This window comes from Salarias fasciatus, chromosome 7 (genome assembly GCF_902148845.1).
Source record: "Salarias fasciatus chromosome 7, fSalaFa1.1, whole genome shotgun sequence".
Taxonomy (NCBI): domain Eukaryota; kingdom Metazoa; phylum Chordata; class Actinopteri; order Blenniiformes; family Blenniidae; genus Salarias; species Salarias fasciatus.
In genome coordinates this window covers 22,163,553-22,183,034 of record NC_043751.1, presented here as the reverse complement: position 1 = coordinate 22,183,034, position 19,482 = coordinate 22,163,553, and the positions used below count along the sequence as shown (strand labels likewise).

At 41.7% G+C, this 19,482-nt stretch overlaps 1 protein-coding gene across 2 annotated transcripts; it reads left to right on the top strand.

Annotated features, from left to right (window-relative positions):
- The first annotated feature begins 755 nt into the window (after positions 1 to 755).
- det1 (DET1 partner of COP1 E3 ubiquitin ligase) lies at positions 756 to 13,083 on the top strand. Of its 2 annotated transcripts, XM_030097253.1 has the most exons (9): positions 756 to 1,020; positions 2,251 to 2,597; positions 2,710 to 2,976; positions 3,055 to 3,267; positions 3,493 to 3,716; positions 6,924 to 7,053; positions 7,535 to 7,725; positions 10,123 to 10,314; positions 11,991 to 12,180. In XM_030097253.1, exons 2-9 carry the CDS (start codon positions 2,349 to 2,351, stop codon positions 12,178 to 12,180), a joined length of 1,656 nt encoding a protein of 551 aa, XP_029953113.1. In that variant the 5' UTR covers positions 756 to 1,020; positions 2,251 to 2,348. The 2 variants fall into 2 exon arrangements, with proteins under 2 accessions (XP_029953113.1, XP_029953114.1); XM_030097254.1 differs by lacking the exon at positions 756 to 1,020 and having other exon boundaries at positions 2,349 to 2,597; positions 11,991 to 13,083.
- The last annotated feature ends 6,399 nt before the right edge of the window (positions 13,084 to 19,482 follow it).

Sequence of the window (19,482 nt, the reverse complement as noted above, 5' to 3'; positions counted from 1 at the left end):
TTTGAAAAATGTTCTTATAAACAAAAGTGCTGTACAGGTTATTAAAAAATAACCACAAAACAAACAAAAAAAAAACAAAAAACAAAAAAAAAAAAAAACAACAACAAACAAACCTGGTGAAAACTGAATGAAATCAAAGCATAAGTCAGTCAAAAAGCATAAATGAATTGGGTTGCCTATTACAGTTTGATAAAATCAAATAAAACAAGACAAATCAAATTGAACAAAGCTGTGTTACAGCAATGTTTTGTTGTTGTTGCAAAATAACAGTTCACAAATGAATTTAAGAAAGAGCTGAATTATTGCTAAAAAAAACACAAGGAGGGTCAATGACTTGCTTGCAATGTTTGCCACTAAAGCACCTCACTGGAGGTTAAAAGTAAAAGTAGTTGTTGGACCCAGCTCCCGGTTTCAGTCAGGGAGGCTGACACAGTCTTTGTCTTTTCTTTTAAGACTTTTCTATGTGAAGCTGACAGGTAGAGCTGTAGGTTTCTTCCTGTGAAACTGGAGCTGTTCCTTCCTACTGTTGCCAATGCTTGGTCATGTGGAATTGTTGTTTTTTCATCTGTAAAAGTGCCTTGAAATGACAATATTTATACTATAGAAATAAAATTGAACTGAATTGAATCTTGTGCACGTTTCGGCGTGCAATACCACCTCCCGCCTGTCGGGGATGATGTGTCGCTGTTTGAAACAGAGGCCGCTTTTTCTTCTTCACTTCCTCTGCGTCACTGTGACAACAAACAAACATGGCGGCTCCCGAGGCGTCCGGGGGCTTAATATCTGCTCAAATGTGACAAATTAAAGCTTCTTTTACTCAAAATTCCATTTCTACATCTGCTTTGAAATTGAATGAGTGAATTGAAGTTGAACATCTTTGAGAAAACAGCTCCGGGACCTGAAGGACCGATATTAATGAGCTAATTGTTACTTAGTGTATTTGGACAAAGTTAACCTCTTTGGCTCTCTGGGGCTGGAATACACAGAGGAACCGGAAAGCTTTTAAAAGGTTAATAAAAAGTAAGTATCCAGCTTTTTACATTTTATACACGGTCAAGGCTATCGCCATGGTGGATTTTGTTAAGAAGTCTGGGTGCGTTAAGATATCCCCACTTCATTTGTACTGTTACAGCTTAATCTAGTTGTTCCGCGTAAAAGATCCTTCTTCTCCCTATGCGAAGGATTTCATTTTATATTTACAAAAATCTTAACGTGTGTGTGTGGGTGTGGGTGTGTGTGTGTCGACTCCGGCTCAAATTGAACATTCCTGATAGGCAGACACGAATTAATTCACAGTGCTTTACAAGGAAAGGAAAGGAAATGCATGAAACTAGGCTATAAAGGGTATGAAATACATTAAAAGAAAGTATTTCAAAAAATGATTAAGGGAGAGGAAATTTGTAAATTAAGTAAAAGTTATCGTTTAATGCCCGAAGAAGTGAAGTACCCCTTTTTACTTTTAACCACTTTCTAGGGTGAATAGACATGTCTGGACGCTTCATATTCTGCAAGTAAATCTGAGATGTATTCAGGCTGGAGACCATTCAAAACTTCATAAAAACAAAATGTAAGATTTTGAAGTCAGTCATTTGAAACGCAGGCATCAGTGTTGTGATTAAAATAACTGCAAGTTTTTAATACAGGCTTTTATCATGTAAATACCTGTACTGTGTTTCATAAGGAGTCAAAATATCAATTTCTGGACCTCTCTGTCTAACTCATGGCCATGGAGTTTTGAAGCTGATGTCAGTTGACGAAGGATAAAGGCAAAGTCCACCTTGGACAGGTCCCCAGTCCATCACAGGGTGCACACACACATCGACAACTACAGGTAGTTTCCAATCGACAATCAGCTTGTAATGTATTCTTCTGGTCCTAGGGTGTAAACTACAGTATGACACGAGGGACACAAAGCGCCACATAGAAAGGCCCCCAAGCCAAATTTAAACCAGGAAAATCTTCATTGTAATTTGAGTGTATTAACCAGAACAGCACTGGCCAGCCCACCTTCAGTCAAAATCAGACAGTCATGCTAAACATTCATGCAGAAGAAAGAAAAAACTAAATCTGTGTGCTGAAGTTTTTCCTAAATCCCATGTAGAGATCTACTTTTGCGTACCATGTTTTCAACAAAGTCCGTGTTAATTAATGAAATGAGAGAGTTTGCCTATATAGTTTGTAAATTTGACTGATCTTTCAATCAACAGATCCATAGATTTGTTTGTCTCTTCCACTCTCCTTCTCACACAGGTAAAACAATGGGGTTTGTGATGTAGCCGTCTTTGTACTCTCCATTTTACTGACTACCTACTGAGGAAGAGGAAGAATTTCTTTCTGTGACCTCAGCCATGGACGAGGACATCCCAACCCTGAAACCCAGACGCATCCAGAATCAGAATGTCGTCCATCGCCTCGAGAGGCGTCGGATATGCTCCGGCCGACCTGGCGCTCACTGGTACAGGGTGCGCTGCTTCCACCAAAACTTGTTCCCTAACTTCACCGTGGTCAACGTGGAGAAGCCGCCCTGCTTCCTGAGGAAGTTCTCACCGGATGGACGCTGCTTCATTGCCTTCTCATCTGACCAGACATCTCTGGAGGTAAAATGAGAAAACCCAGTTCACCTTCCCACAGCACAACAATACATCTGCCTAATTATTGAAGTTTACAAGGCAACAATTTTAATACAAACCTCCAATTTTTCTTCTGCAGATCTATGAATACCAGGGCTGCCAGGCTGCTCAGGACCTGCTGAGGGGTCAGGAGGGAGAAACTCTGCTAACAGCCAATGACCAGCGCTTGCTCAACATCCGAGGCCGCTTGTTTGAGCGCTTCTTTTCTTTACTCCATGTCACCAATGTGGCCTCAAATGGAGAACACCTCAACCGGGAGTGCAGCCTCTTCACAGATGACTGCCGCTACGTTATCGTCGGGTCGGCTGTGTACGTTCCCGAGGAGCCGCCACCATACTTCTTTGAGGTAATTGCATTCACTTACAACAAATATTGAGGTTAAGATATGGAAATATTAATTAATGCCTGCTTTATTTCCTAACAGGTGTATCGCAACAACGAATCTGTGACCCCGAATCCTCGATCCCCTCTGGAAGACTACTCTCTCCACATCATCGACCTCCACACCGGCAGGCTGTGCGACACCAGGTCTTTTAAGTGCGACAAGATCATCTTGTCACACAACCAGGGTCTCTACCTCTACAGGAACATCCTGGCTGTGCTGTCAGTGCAGCAGCAGACAATTCATGTGTTTCAGGTGAGTGGGTTCAGCATGTGGAGCGCGAATCTGCAAGAAATTTGGATATATTACGGAAATCACAGGCAGAACAAATACTAGAGCCCACTTCATGCGGCTACAATGAGAAAATAAAAATAAATGCTGATATAAATGAATGAGTTACATTTCAACCTCAGTGCTGTAGGTTTACATTTTAACACCCTCGCTAAGATGCCAGATGATGATCCTCTCTCGCTGTTTTAGGTGACTGCAGACGGGACGTTTCTGGACGTTCGGACAATCGGACGGTTTTGCTATGAGGACGACCTTTTAACCCTCTCGGCGGTTTACACGGAGGCCCAAGCGGAGAGCCAGCCCGGCTTCCCCCGCCTCTACACCGACAAAACCATCAACTCCCTAAAGCACAGGCTGCTGGTCTACCTGTGGAGGAGGGCTGAGCAGGATGGCAGCGCCACCGCCAAGAGGAGGTAAGGACTCCACCGCTTCAGGGCAAGCTCGCTAAACCTGGGTGATTTCTTCAAAAACATGCAGCTTAATCGAGCTTTGGCTGTGTTTTAGCTACCTGTTGAAATCATGCCACCTCTGCAGTGATAGTTGGTGATTTGCACTCTTTCAGTTTGTCCGTTTTGAGCCAATTCTGCTTGAACTGCTGCAAAAGGGAAAAAACATGTATGCACAGAAATAACATGCAAACTCTGCATATGTGTCTAATAGGGTTCATTAAGTCTTTATGCAAGGGTTATTACTTTGTGCTAGAATTTACCATACAGAAGATGAACTTTTTTTTTAATTGTCTAAAGTCTTGTAAAGTCTGTGTAAAGCCTTTTATGTTTGAACAAGTTTCCTTTGTTATCAGAAGCTCGACTAAGTTGTGCAAAATATATTAAATATAACCTGATATAGTAACTGATCTCCTACGTATTGAAAATATGATTTGATGTGGTGTGCTTTGTCTTTTCAATATTTGATGCCAGATTTTCTCTCATTACACACAGGTACCAAGAACATTTAAATAACCTTTTAAAAGGGCAGAAGTGGCTAATTAAGCATTTACTAAAAGCATATTTAGAAGAGCGTCCAAGCCACTTCATAACTGTTGTGTAGCACAAAGTGAAACAGTTCCTTTAAAAGGCATTCAGACACTTTCCCCACAGAAGCTGGCATTCATTAAAACACACCTGATGGGAATCTCTGCACACTGTGGAAGCAACTTTCACCCGTGCATTTGTACAACTTGGGAGACATTGATATTTTGTTACACAGATCAAAAAGTAGAGGTAACGCTAGAGGCCACTGAACTGAGCCATAATGATAGTAATAGCAGAGTGATGTTACACAGGGCAGCACTCCTGTGTGTGTCAGTGTGTTCCTGCACCAACACATCGGATTGGAGTGTGTCACTATTCCAAAGGGTTTCTGCAGTGCTTCATTACAACACGTGTAGGATTGAGGCAGGGAGATGCTGAAAAAAACATGGCTCCTTGTCCCTCCAGTATCAGAATTGCGCTCTCCTGGATCACATTTCCCTTTCTTTTGACAGATCCTGTGCATCACTTATGACCCAGACTTAGCATGTTTTGTAGAGCTTTAATAGCTTCCCAGCATCATTTATTCTATAAGAAACTGCTGTGCAGCAACTGACGCAGAAAAGGAGGAGGTCAAATGTTTAAATGACTTCAGGTGTAAGTTTAAAATACACAGCTGATTAGATCCAGTTGTGAAGGATAATTATGGTTTGTGTAGTGTGCCAGCAGTGGCTGCAGCGCTCGCTGCGGGGGTGGCTTTAAAGACTCCATCTGCTTGAATCCCATTATCACTGATATATGTGTAGGTTTTTTTGACTCAGTGATATTTTGGACACTATGCTGTGCTTCATGTGGAGCAAAAAGTTGGTATGAAGGCCTTCGGTGGCTTCAGAGAGCTGTGTGACCTGATCTGAGGCTGAGTAAAGTATTGTGCAGATGGTTACTTTACTAAGGTTTTCCTCACTTTTAAGGTAACACTTTTACTACATATTTTTGCTACAAATTAGAGTATTTTCAGCATTGCTGCATCAATTTAAAAGTGAAAGTTGTGGCGAGATTAGTTCACCTGAGCAGACTCTTGTCAGGTGTCATGTGAAGGTTTGTATTGCTGCATATTTTAAAAAATATTTTCTATCTTGATAATTCATGTTTTGATCTGCACAGAAAAGATGCCTAAAACATATGATCAGAATATTTTCACAAATATTTCCAAAGGACACAGCCTGCACACTCAGGTTTATCCCTTTACTGAATCCACATTTTATGTCCTTAAATGTGTCGTCTATTCATCCTCTTTTTAAAATATCGGCTTTTGGAATCACATTTTGTAAGTGTTGTCGTTTTTCACGAGTCTTTTGATAAGCACATGCTCCCGGCACGGCGTCTTGAATAACTGAGACTAGATAAAATATGAGTTTACTACTGCAAAAGCCACTACGTTTAAAACTCAAGCCAAAGTGTGCGATTATGATGCGGCTTCACTCTGCCTGGCTTGTTGATTTCTTCATCTCTTCAGTCACTTAATCAGGCCTTGAAATGCTATTGTTTCCTGACCTTTCTCTAATCATTTTAGTTTTTAATGCTTAGAATTTCTCAAACTTTCTATTCATTGTGTCTTGCATTTCACTTTAGTGTCTTTTAAGCTTATTTCATGTTTTTCTAAGGCACGTGTGTGTGATTGGTGCTGTACAGATCAATTTGCCTTTATCAGCTGTTAGCTTCATCATTAGCATCCCTTCTGTGTAGTGGAAATAGAGGTTTATAACAACCCTGCACTCGCTCTTCCATCAGCATGAGAGGTTTTTGACTGTACGTTACTGCACATTCACCTATATCCTCTGTGTTTATTTTGTATCAGCTGCGTGTCAGCCTCCCTGTCTGCACATACATGATTTCCCAGCTGCTTTGATGCTTCTTCTCTTTGTTCTCGGAGTAGCGTTTTCCTCTCATTATCTGAACTCACGCAACAGAATGTTAAGTCATTCTGAGGAAACACACACCTTGACCCTCGCTTGGCGGACGCTGAAATTGTGTGATGTTTTCTTCTCATAGAAACATGCTTGTGGCTCTTTTATTAACGCCACAGTTTATTTTCAGCGATAAGTATTCATTATTGGATTTGCGTTAGAATCAGTTGCAACAAAGAGTTGTTCTGTCGTCATCAGCATGTTTTCCTCTAAACGAGAAAACTCCTACTACTGATTTGAACTTTGTGGCTTTTTCTTTGTAAATTTTGCATGTTTTCCCTGTGTGTTCGTGTCTTTACTCCAGTTTCCTCCCACCATCCAAAAACATCTGAGATGAATCTGTTACTCACACAGATAGAAGATAAATTATTTGATTGTTTTATCACCTTCCTATAGTCATTTTTATCATAATTTCCTGTAAACTATCCCATAGGGTTGTGTGCACATCAGTAACACATCGTTCTGAGATAAAGTGAAGCAAGAGATGTATTTTCAGGGAGAAGTGATTGACTTCTACATTTTGTACCTGGCACAACATGGCTCGGTATGATGGCACGCAGTACAAGTGGATAAACTCTGCCGTCGCTGTCCAGTCTGCCACAATAATGATGTCCAGTGTTTATTGGCGGAGTGTGTAAAACTCTCCAGGTCTCGGTCTGAAATTTCTTTGTATGCGCGTCAGGTTCTTCCAGTTTTTTGATCAGCTGAGGAGGCTGAGGATGTGGAAGATGCAGCTGCTTGATGAGCATCACCTCTTCATTAAATACACCAGCGAAGACGTGGTCACACTCAGAGTGACCGACCCCTCACAGGTACACACACACACGCACACACACACAAACACAAGTATGGATTCCTCCCTCCGCTCTCTTTGTGCCCCTCGCTGTCGCTCTTTTGTTGCCTGTGCTGTATAACTGGAATTCCTCTTTCAGGTCTCCAAGGACACGTCAGTGCTGCAGATTCTGCGCCGCAGCACAATCACTGTGACAACAAGCAGACCTAATTAACATTTGCTTTATTTACATGATATTTCACTTCACTGACGTATGTGCTCATCAGCCATTTGTGTTTTACCATTTAAGAGAATAAGAATATTATCACGTTAAAACTTGTACCATATTGTGTTTGGAAGTAGCCTTGAATGCTTCGTTATGTGAGGATGACCGTGTCAGTATTCCTGCTACTCTGCTCTTCAAGGCCATTGTCGAGATTGAAGAGACGCACGTCCACGACGTGGCAAGCCCTCTCTGCCTTCGGGCCCCTCACAGCTCCTCCTCTTTGCTTCCCACACAGCCGTCGTTCTTCGTGGTCTACAACATGGTGTCCACCGAGGTGCTGGCCGTCTTCGAGAACACCTCCGACCAGCTGCTGGAGCTCTTTGAGAATTTCTGCGACCTGTTCCGAAACGCCACGCTGCACAGCCAGGCGGTGCAGTTCCCCTGCTCCGCCTCGTCCAATAACTACGCCCGGCAGGTCCAGAGAAGGTACGCCAAGCATCGAATGGGAAAGAGTTTACTGACAAAGAGGCACAGGACCAAATTTCCACAGATTGGTACGATTCCATTTCTCATAAGAAGAGAGCAGATGCTTCAGCTTTACGGACGAATGTTGTCTCATTCTTTTTTGATGTGGGATTTTTTTTGCTACTTAACACTTGCAGATCACCTTCTGTTGGCGCTCCAGATGTGTCTTATCAGTGGATAGTGTGAACAGTTCATCCATACTGCCTTGATGGAAGCAGTAGTGGTTCAGCATTGTTCCAGCTGCAGTATAAAGGAGGCAGACAGATGTTGTTGTAACATTTTTAGATACTATTGTTTGCTGAAGTCTTTGTATAGTCTTTTTGTCATTGAAGTAACTTTTGTAAAAAGTTAACTGTACATCAGTTTTCCAGAGCAAAATGTGCTTTAACAGTTTTTAAACTGTGCCTGTATTTGCCACAGGCCTTCAGCTCCTTCTACAGTAACAATGACGTGAAGCACCATTTAAATGGACTATTTTAATCCGTTTGGATTGACTGGAGCTTCTTTAAATGCACCGTGGCAACCTGCATTCTCAGATGAACTGGATTGAATACCGTTTCCACAAACAAACTCTGCTCTGTCTTCATTGGCTTAACTCTGTTTGGAGAAAACCCACCATAACTACAGTCACTCCCAAATATTTGCGACACAAATCACAGTGATCGATCTCCTCCTACCGAAAGCCTGTACCTCCTCCAGTCACTTCTCTTTTAGCTTTCTGCTGCAAATGGTTGAAATAGTTGAATTAAATTAAATTGAATTGATTTCTTGTATTGTTATTGTACAAATTCCAACAGAATTAAGCTAAAGCATTCACTTAAGGACAACATCAATAAGTAATCACGAGGTGGAGAATGTAAAAAAATAATACACATTTTGACAATAGGCAACACAATAGATAGAAAACCGTGTTATTGAACATTCGGTTTTGGTTCGTTGAAGCAGATCAGTTACCAGCAGTCGTTTATGTCTCGGTGTTCAGGGTTTTGATGGCTGTTGTGAGGAAAGTGTTTCAGAGTCTGACGGCGTGTTTTCAGTGCAGTAGTTCGAGGATGGCGATGAACACAGTGCAAGGTTGGTGGTTGTTGCTGAGTTAGAACGGTGACATTGTTTTATTATCTTTTCAGCATTTAGTACGTCGTGTATCTTCCCACCCGGTCATCCTCTACCAGGTTAGATAATATTAATTACATGCGTGCATATCACAAGGTCGTTGAAAATCATATAAATTCATCAAAAAAAATATTATCTGACTGAAGTACAAGGACCAGAGATGAAGAGAAATGTACTGATATGCTGCCTGAAGATGGATAAAGTCAGCATGTTATTGTAGTTATTTTATCCTCTTGTTCTTGAATAAGAAATGACAGGTAGACCACAGGGAGTCTGAGTCTTTTTACCTACTTGACAGTAATTGTGCCGGAGAGTGGCTGTTGGGTTTAGTTTCTGAATGAAAAATGGAAAAGAAAAAAAAAAAGGTCTACCTGATGTCACGCAGCCAAATGTCAGAGAGGATTTGAAGACGGCGGTGAAGAAGTGAAGCACATCATCAGCCACCGCCTGCAGGAGGAGGAGGAGGAGGAGGAGGAGGAGGAGGGCAAGGAGGGCGTTTTAGGACTTAATCTGGATATAGAAAAGAGACATTGAGACGATCAGGGCGGCCAGAGGAGCCATGATCAAATTTGGCGGTTCCACTCGCCGGTGCAGGTGACAGAATCCTGTGTGGAGGGTGAGGCAGCGAGGGCGGGGGCCCGAGGAAGGACCAGAAGATAAAGGACAGTTTGAGTGAGGAAAAGAGCTCAGAATTGGATTTCAGAGTGGTGAAAATTGATGTTGGAAAGAAGGAGAAGGGGAAAAAAATTGAAAGCCGGTGAGCACATTCAGCAAACCAGATTTGTACCTCTTAAGGACCGGCTGGCAGCGACGCCGGGTTCAGGGGGGCTTTGGTCCGCCACGAGCCAGGCGGAGGACGGGGAAACGGGGGGAGTCCAGTGAGAGCGAAGACGCTGTCGTACAAAACAATTTCAGAGCAGATATGGGAAATCTGGATGTGGCGCTTAAGAGAGTGGAACAGAAAAGAGGAAACTGGTGGAATCGTGAGACTACTGAGTGCTCCAAATGTGCAGTTTCAAGACTATAATTTAGCCAAGAATGGCCTCACAAAGGTTTTTTTTTTCTTTTTTCCCCACCGATAAACACAAATGTATTTTGAATCAAGTGGAGGTTTTGAGAAAAAAAAAAATATATATATATATATATATATATAAAAGAAGAAGAAGAAAATCAAGCTTTTTACAGATGGTGGGCAGACACGGTGGCGAGCGCGTGCTGCTGCTAATGCTAATTCACCCCCGGCAGGTTTAAGGACACCATAGTGAACGCTAAATACGGAGGCCACACGGAGGCGGTGCGTCGGCTGCTGGGCCAGCTGCCCATCAGCGCCCAGTCCTACAGCAGCAGCCCCTACCTCGACCTCTCCCTCTTCAGCTACGACGACAAGTGGGTGTCTGTGATGGAGAGACCCAAGACCTGCGGGGACCACCCCATCAGGTAGGCCACGCGGCCCGACGGACGCTCACGGCTTAATAGTTATTTTCCATTTTATGAGACATCAAGGTTCTAATTAGTGGAGGGAATGGATTTAAGCAATTATTCAAAATAATTAAGGGCGTAGTAATTATTGCATTTTAATCGCATTTTAATCTCACATCAGTATTCGACACGAGACACATAACAGAATCAATAAATAGACTTCCATATGTTAAAATGCAATATTTGATTCTTTTTTTGTCCTCTAAATGTTGATATGCGTGTGTTACTGTTACTCCACTTTAACCACTTTCCAGTCAAATTGATTGGAGTAAAACTCAAGAAAATCTACATTAATCCGTCAACCGGCATTGAATCCATCTCAGATCAGAGCAGAGTAGCTTGGATCTGGTGATCACAGTTGATTTCAGAGCGACGGATCAGTGGTTGAAACAGATGTGGAGCAATTATTCTGCTCAGAATGAGCCTGTTAATCACTTCCCCCATTTACCGACTAAAGGTTCTTCAAAATGTCAGGAAATGTTGAAAAATGTCAACATACATTTCCCAAAGCCTGAGATGCAGCCTGAAATGTCTTGTTTTGTCCTGAATAACGGTTCACAACCAGGAAATGTTGAAATTACCAGCAAGCACTGAAGTATGCTTTCATTTAGGAAGCTGGAGTCGGAAAATATGCAAAGATTTTTTTTTTTTTTCAGTTTTTCTGATTTGATTCATTATATTTCACCCTCAGATTTTTTCAGTGTTTTTGTATGTTGCATATTGCTTCATGTTTATTATATTTTAAATTTAAAATGGAGTTCATTCAGTGTCCAACATGTCACTAATGATGAAAGGTCACAAATGATAACAGTGATTAATGATATGAGTTTTAAAGAAAGGTTTGGGGAAAATATTTCTAGATAATTTGATTTTTTTATGAGTATATTTGTTTATTAATCATGGTTGTGCCAGCAGCTCAGATGCTGAGGGGCATCTACATATCAACAAGGCACAAGAAGTGAAGGAGTTTCTCTGTCAGAATACCGTAGGAAAGCTTTTAATCTCATTCCCATTTGGAAGAGTGTCGCATTCGTGGAGAACAGCAAACAATCAGACGCCTGACTTTAAAGACGTAACGCTCAAAACAAAAATCAGCTGGACGTTAATTTCTCATGTGTCTATTTTATACCACATTCTCAACTGTTATGGAAATAAACAATCTTCAGAATCTGAGATTAAAGATACTTTACTGCCTGCTGAATTTTACCTTTCCTACTCGTAGAAGAGGACGGAGCTGCTGGGAAACTTTGTGATGTGATTGTGACTTTTCTCCATTTTATTTAGTTTTAAAGACAAGTTCTGATGGGTAGCTGCATTTCCTAATCTAATCTCACCACAGACTGGATCCTCTGAACATTTAGTTAGTCGTAAAACAGCTCAGGAGCTGGCGTTCCACCATGATGTAACTTCCAGACAGCGCAGCTTCAGATCGTCCCCTCGCTCTCTTCTTATTGCTCTGCTCCGGTTCACGGTCACGGCTTCCCAACAGAACAGAGCCGTCGCCCAAAGTGACGCCTGTGCTTTTCCTTCTTAATGAAACGAAAAGCAGGTTGTGCTGCTGGACTGATTGGGTTGAGGGTCATCGAGTGTTGGTCGGTATTCTGGATCAACCTCGCTTCCCGCTCTCGCTCCAGGTTTTACGCTCGCGACTCCGGCCTGCTGAAGTTTAAGATCCAGGCGGGCCTGCTGGGGAGGCCGGTCAACCACGCCGTGCGCCGCCTGGTGGCCTTCACCTTCCACCCCTTCGAGCCCTTCGCCATCTCCGTCCAGCGCACCAACGCCGAGTACGTGGTCAACTTCCACATGCGGCACGTGTGTGCGTGAGGAGCCAGTCAGGACGTGAAGCAGGCCCCTCCGGCCCCTCCGGCCCCTCCGGCCCGTCCGGCGTCTGGGAACAATACGGGAACCAGCCGAGAGGCACAAAACACTTAGTTCCCTCCGAGGCCGTCTTCTTCCCCAGGTGGAGAGCAGCGCTCCGCTCGTGGTCTCTCTGCGCCGCCATCACGCCGGTTTCCTCCTCCCCCTCAGCCATGCGGCAGCTAATCTGTCCTTTCCTCTGGCCTCCTCTCTCCTCCGCCGAACAAAGAGTCCTGCAGGGAGGAGAGGCTGGAATAAGTGTAAATGGAGATGTGGAGAGAGTGATTGATGTGCGACAGAGGTGGGAGCCACAGGTAGCCGGATCTCTTCCAAGGAACCAAAGGTGATTTCTTTTTTCTTTTCTTTTTTTTTCTTTTTTTCCTGCCGTGCACATTCTTATCTGAATTGCTTATTCAATTGGTCTGCGACCAAACAGATCCTGCAAACTTTCTCTTTCTCGCATGGATGTGGAGAAAGGTCATTTTATATAGTTCTTACTCTTTATTGTCTATTTTCATTTTTTAGTTGTATATATTTTAGGAAAATAAAACCATTAAACATTTGCACACTGTTTTCATTTTTATATATTTAGCTTTTATTCATACACAGAATTAGAATTTCATTGAAAGGTCCATTGTTTTGCCAGTTCTACAATCATCATATATAAGCTAAAATTTGATTTTAATGGCCTAGTTATGGAAAAACATCTGATTTGATGGGAGATAAAATTATCAAGAATAAACCAAAAGTTGTTTCAGTATTTGCGTTTACTTGTAACAAACCTAAAGTGAATGGAAGTGTCTCGATGTGAAGCCAATTTTGTGAGAAAATTTTGTATTCTGTGTTGTATTTGGCACAAAATAAATAAAATTTTAATAAATTGTATTCTATGTTTGGGGCTGAGAAGAGAAATGGTTTAATTTGCTTCTACAATATATCTGCCTTGTTTTCTTTTGCTTTGGAGAAGAAAATACAAATTCAAAACAATTTTTTTTTCTATGGAATTGATTTTCATGGATGTTTTGCAAGAAATGACGAGCAAACCCACATGTGCACAGCAAGAACATGCAAACTCACAGAACATCCTGGACTGGAACCTGTGAGGACTGTGAGGAAAGAGTGGCATCATTCTTCTTTCTGTACAACAATCCAGCTACGAAAAGCGTTTCTTTTCCAGTGCAACATATGGATCATCGGGGCAGAATTTGGTATGAATAACATGGAAGGCATGCTGGTGGTGTAATGGGTGTGGAGAACCTTTTTTTTTTTTTTCCCAGCATGCCTGAGTGTTCCTGCAGAACGTCCGTATCTTTATGACCACAGGAAGCCACCTTCCGTCTCAGGCTGCCTCGTCTCGCACTGGGTTTCTGAACATGTCAATGAATCCGCCGAACTTCATCATCACCAGATCGATCTCGTGGCGGAATGGAAGATTTGCATCACTGACGAATCTGTGCGATGGTGTGTCGTGTCAATACGAGTGAAAATCACAGAGGAAGGTTTTCCACCACCTTTGCGAAGATATTCTGACGCAATACGCCACAAGGTGCATTCTGCTGCATTGATTGTCGTTTCGGACACCAGATCGTTTGTCCGATATTACAGTGATTTGATCTGCATACAGAGAGAAAGAGTGAAAGTGTCATTATATTTAATTTGAATGTTTGATCCCTGCGGTCTGCTCTGCCGTGGCGTGGGGGATCATTATGTAGTCGTTATACTGCGGGTCCATCTGCTCTATAATCACTGAAGCACTGGACGTCTGTTTAGCTCAAAATGTTATTACGAATGCAAGCAGATACAAGCAAATGTACAAAAATGCAAATTGAATAATTCCCCCTGACCACCACACACACACACACACACACACACACACACACACACTTCCACTCCTGTTGACTGCGCTGACATGTACATGTATAATAAGCACATAATAAGGGCAGAAAGGTGCACACACAAGCCCGGGCAGCTGCAGGGAGGTCAGTGTGGTATATGAAGCAGGTGCTGGGGGATTAAGTGTTCTCATAGCCTCTGGTTACACACCGCAGTGGACCTGGCTTGGTTCGTGTGTGTCTGACAGACTAACAGGGCTTTTAGGGGAAGAGAAGAAGGTATTTAAAAGCCGAGGATAAAGAGAACAGCGAGAGGAGTGAGAATAGGGGGGGGAAAAAAAAAAAAAACAGGACAGAGACAATCAACACAGCGCGAGAGCAGTTTTATGCAGCTGCTTGGCTCAGAAAATACGATCTGGTAGATCAAGGCTTAAGGAGGCCATGTTATGTCATTGTCATTATAGCATGTTTGTGTAAGCTGGTGTGTGACAACAAGCTGTGATAATCAACTAATTACGGGAAGAGCACACAGCGGGCACAGACAGGCGCACATATAGGAGGACACGCTGTCTGCCGTCCTCGTCTTCGCAAACACACACAAAATGTGCTCAACGGCGTGGATTTACTCGTACGTCCCATCACTCAGTTTGAATACAAATCGCACATTGTTGGATGTTCTGCAAGAAAATTAGAAGTCCGACTGGCCTTGAGTCTGAAGAGATAGATACTGTTAGGGATGGGTACCTTTCACATCTGAATCGATACGATACCGATACTCGGTACCTGCGAATCGATACCGGTATTTTTCGGTACCTGTTTTCGATACTTTTTTTTTTTTTTTTTTTTTTGGGGTGGGGGGGGGTGGGGGGGTATGCATTTGGTAATTAAAGTTATTTTGTATATTTAAAAAAATAGTCAAAACTTCAGAATTTTCAACATTTATGCTTCAATAACATCAACTGAAATAACTCCAATATAGAACTTGAGAAAAATGTGTGTGGGGACAAAGTAAAAAATTTAAATAAATAACAATAATAAATAACATAATAAAAATAGACTCAAAATAAATAGCTGTATGAAATGTTTCACATTTGCACCTGCTGCCCATACAGTAACAAACGACTTTCAGAATAAATAACTGTATAAAATGTTTCACATTAGCAGCACCAGGCACCTCTACAGTAAACACTCAAAGGTATACTGGAGGATCAGAATTGTATGGTTCCAACTCGTAATTGGGCAGTCATAATGCCAATCAAAACCCACGTGGGACCGCTTTTGCGTGATGACATATCATGTCGAGTCGCCGCCTCGATGCGCGCTCTTGTTTCGATTCGCGCATGTGCAGAGCATTGTTTAGGAAGTGACATGCAGCGGGAGCGACCATCGCAGAAGCCGCAGAAGCGCTCTCCCGGTACATTATATATTTGATCCCGGTCTGCGAGTCAAAATACTCCGAAGATTTTGGACCCACGTAACCGCGTCGCCGTGTCCTCCGCTCTTGCCGATGCATAATGTCAAGGTGCGTTCAGGGTCAAAAAAAAAAAAAAAAAAAAAGTGCGTTCAGGTACCAAAATGTGGTACCGACGGATTTCCCGTGAATCGATACTCGGTACTTCAGCGGGAATTCGGTCGGTACCAAAAAATTACCGAAATTCGGTACTCATCCCGAGATACTGTCACGCTCTACCCACAAATGATCAAAACTTTGAAGGGACTCTGGACTCGTTCACCCTGGTTAAGCGTGTTCACACTCATATTGACGTTCACTTACTTTTAAACAAAGTATGATTTTTGCTGCAAACAGTTTGACCAGTTTTCTTTTGAATTGACAAGGTACATTTTCCTGAAAAGTTGGACTAAAAGGAGTTGAAGATTTTTTCTTCGAAATTTGAAACAGCTATTAAAAAGACATCATACATATGAATATACTTTTTTTGTTGAAATCATCTCACCCATAGCTGTTTCTCAACTCTGACATGCCCTTCAGAAAATGTTTTTATCAGTAATCATGAGTGGAAGTTGTTATACTGACCAGCGGGAAATAAGGCCCTGAACTGTAATAACTTTGAATTCCAATTAAAAAGCACTTATATTAAAAAACAGTTATAACATTGGAAATATCCATTTTGTAACATGATACTCAATCCAACAACAGACGTGTGTTATAAAATGTATCTATATGTTAGAATCAATCTGCCGATTGCTGATGACGTCAAGCATGAAACAGACTTCAGTAACTTACCTGGTTTAATTCTACTTTTTAAATCAAGCCATGTTTAAAAGACAATATTTCAAGCGAAAACGCAAGCTTTTTCCTTTTTTGTATTGTTTCATAAAAGTGTTGCGTTTACACAGCAATGTTTTCAAAAAAGATGTCTGTTCATACCGAAATGTCAGAAAAGCTGAAAACGATGTAGTTGTCATGTTGGGCCACTAGTGGGTGCTGTTGCGCGTTTTTTTTGTAATGAAACCACATGCATGTGTGCAGAGAACGATAGTTTCTAACAGTTAATAATGGCGAGTACACAGACATCTGTAGGGACAGATGATGAAGTTGAACTGCTTACACGGGTCATGCCACTCTGGAGGCCGCCATTTTTGTTATTGTCCATCCCGTCATGCATGTAGCGCACATGCCCAGTAGCAGCGTGTCAAAGAAATCGTGATGTCCGAGCGTTTTCAAAAGGTTAGGTTTTTCACCCGTTTCCACGAAAATTAAGCTTTTTTAAAAAAGCTGTATTTTCAGAGGCTCTGAACACCCAAAAAACAATGAAAGTTTTGTGTTTTTTTCACCTGGAAACATTTTGCCAATGAAGCCTCCAGCCTTAACAGCATTACCAAATCTGGTTAACTCCAATGGAAATTTGGGCTGCTGCTTCAATTTTTTGCCTTTATCATTCCTAATTCCCATCTTCTGAGTTCATAAAGAGAATTAAAGAGGAAATTTTTCCATAGCAAACAGAGCCTCTTAAATAATTCTAAATCTTTTTCAAACTTTAATGGTGTAGAATTTATTATCAGAAAAGCACAAGTGCAATTAAAGCACAATTAAAGTAAAACTCATCCTTTTGTTTGTTTTGTTGAGCAAAGCAGACACAATGAAGTATTAAAAATGTATGATAACATATAATTTTTGTGATTTTTTTTCCATTTTCAGGTAATTGTATTTAGTTACCCCCCCCCCCCAATAATAATAAAAAATAAAATAAATGGAAACAAAATTATTGAAATTTCAGAAGAAAAAAATATCTGACAGGTTATTTCATTAAATAAAACATTTTTTTCATGAAAACTTAGTTATAAAAATTTGAAAAAGTGGGTGGGTGGTGTAAAGCCATTTAATGATGCTGGACAAAAAAACTACTATTGTAAGCTTTTTAATTCAGAAAATCATTTCATTTTCCATCAGTTTTTCCTGAAAATAAGTAAACAAGATTCTCAGGTGAATGAAATCTGTCGTTGCTGCTCAAGTCATCAGTTTAAGCAGAGAAAATAGATTACTACACGAACCCGATGCCTCCCACCTTTTAGTGCAATGACAAGCGGGTTGTGTCTGTCTCGTTCCTGAGAATCAGGTAAACTCAGAGCCTTCTCCCTGACCTTGGTTGCTACGGAAACATAACCGCTCTCAGCTTGGTAACCTAGTCTTTTCTAATTGCCGTCGTCTTGGCAACAGTGCAACCAATGTAATCCATAAAAGGCCACAATACTAAAGTGTTTCCTGCTGCAGCACTCGTCTTCACGGATCCGCCTCTGAATGCACGCGTGCACACACTCACACACACACATACACACTCACACACACATGTTTTCACCAGTCAGACCCATGAAAATGTGAAAACTGAGAGACATTTGTGGCTTTTGCATCTGCAGCACAATAGCCACACAAATCCATCATAATCACAGCAGATGGGTCTGCAAAGTAAATTTAGTTTTAACAGCTACCTTTCATTTTCAATGTTGAAATTGTCCAAAGCATCAGAATCACATTTTTGATCCTCTCTTATCAGGTGATGTTCACTGTCCCTGTGGAGTCTTAGAAGTCTCATATTTTTTCAAAGCTTAAGTATTTCTCAGCTCTGGATATAGTGATGAATGTGATACTGATACTAATCAGTCAATTTTCGGAGTGAAATCAGTCCGAAAATTAGTTAAAAAAAAAAAAAAGTTAATTGAATTAACTAAACTGAGTTGAAAACCCAGTCTGACTCCATCCTCAATCCAATTTGAAACACTGTTTCATAAGCATCCATAATCAATTTGTACACAGTCTCGTGCATTTATTTTTCATTAAATATAACCGACCTAAATCTTAAAAGCAGAACCATCATCATGTTTTATACCTAAATTGGTAAACTGAACATTTGACAGTGGTTTGAGTGAACACTCCTGAGCAGCTCCAGTTCCATTTTCCCTGGTGTGCTGTGCCAAATGTAGTTTCTATCCTGGTGTGGTCATGTTGACAATAGAAATTATGACTTGACTAAAAACATAAATCGGACCCAACATTAAAACCACAGGAATAACACTGATTTTCTTGCTATGAAGGCACCTGTCTGTGGGTGTGGAGTCTTTGGCAGCCTGTTCCTGGAGATGATTTTTCAGGAGCAAGACGACTCTAACGGCACGAGAGACTTTGACAGGCACGGAAATCAGAGGGCAGGATAAGTGAATCGGAGCGTCTCCCAACAACAGGGTCTTTGGAGGCTGTTTCTGTCCTGCCACAAGTGGTGTGAGGAAGAAAAACTGGGTCACTGGCACCCGAGGCTTCCTGAGAGTGACAAGAATTGGATCTCGTGCTGTCCAAGAAAGAAGCAACAAATTGCTGAAAATGTGGGTGCTGTTATTGTGTTATGCAAACACCTTTCTATTGTAGTTTTTCTATTTTTTTTTAAAGTAAAATAGGCATCAAACCAGGGATAAATGGAAGAAGACCACCTGTAATTCACACATGTGGATGGTCTGTCGGTGCTTTGCGTTTACATGGAGTACAGATAGAAGCAGTAGCTGGAAGGCTCCGAAAAACCTTGGCAGTCATGTGGATGTTGCTATTACACACACTAACACACACACACACCATCCACGTGAACAGCGCAACGCCAATTTGTGGCCTCTTTCAATAGGATGTTCCACAAGAAAAAAGCAGGTCATAAAGTTCAAGGTGTAGGAAATTAAGCGCTGGAATAACACGTCCAATCTATTGAGTTTGGACGGATCTGTTTTCATCTTGACACCATTCAGATCCTCAAGTTTGAAGGTGTCAGAAGCAATGCCTGAGCGAACGCCACTTTAATGCAGAAAATTCCTGCAACCGTCAAGTGGGCATCAAGCCATGGAACAATGAAAGGGGTCAACTTGACTCATACGCTCTTCTTCGTTCTGCAAGCGACTGGCCTGCTGCATTCTCCGTTTACGTGGATTACAGAACGGGATG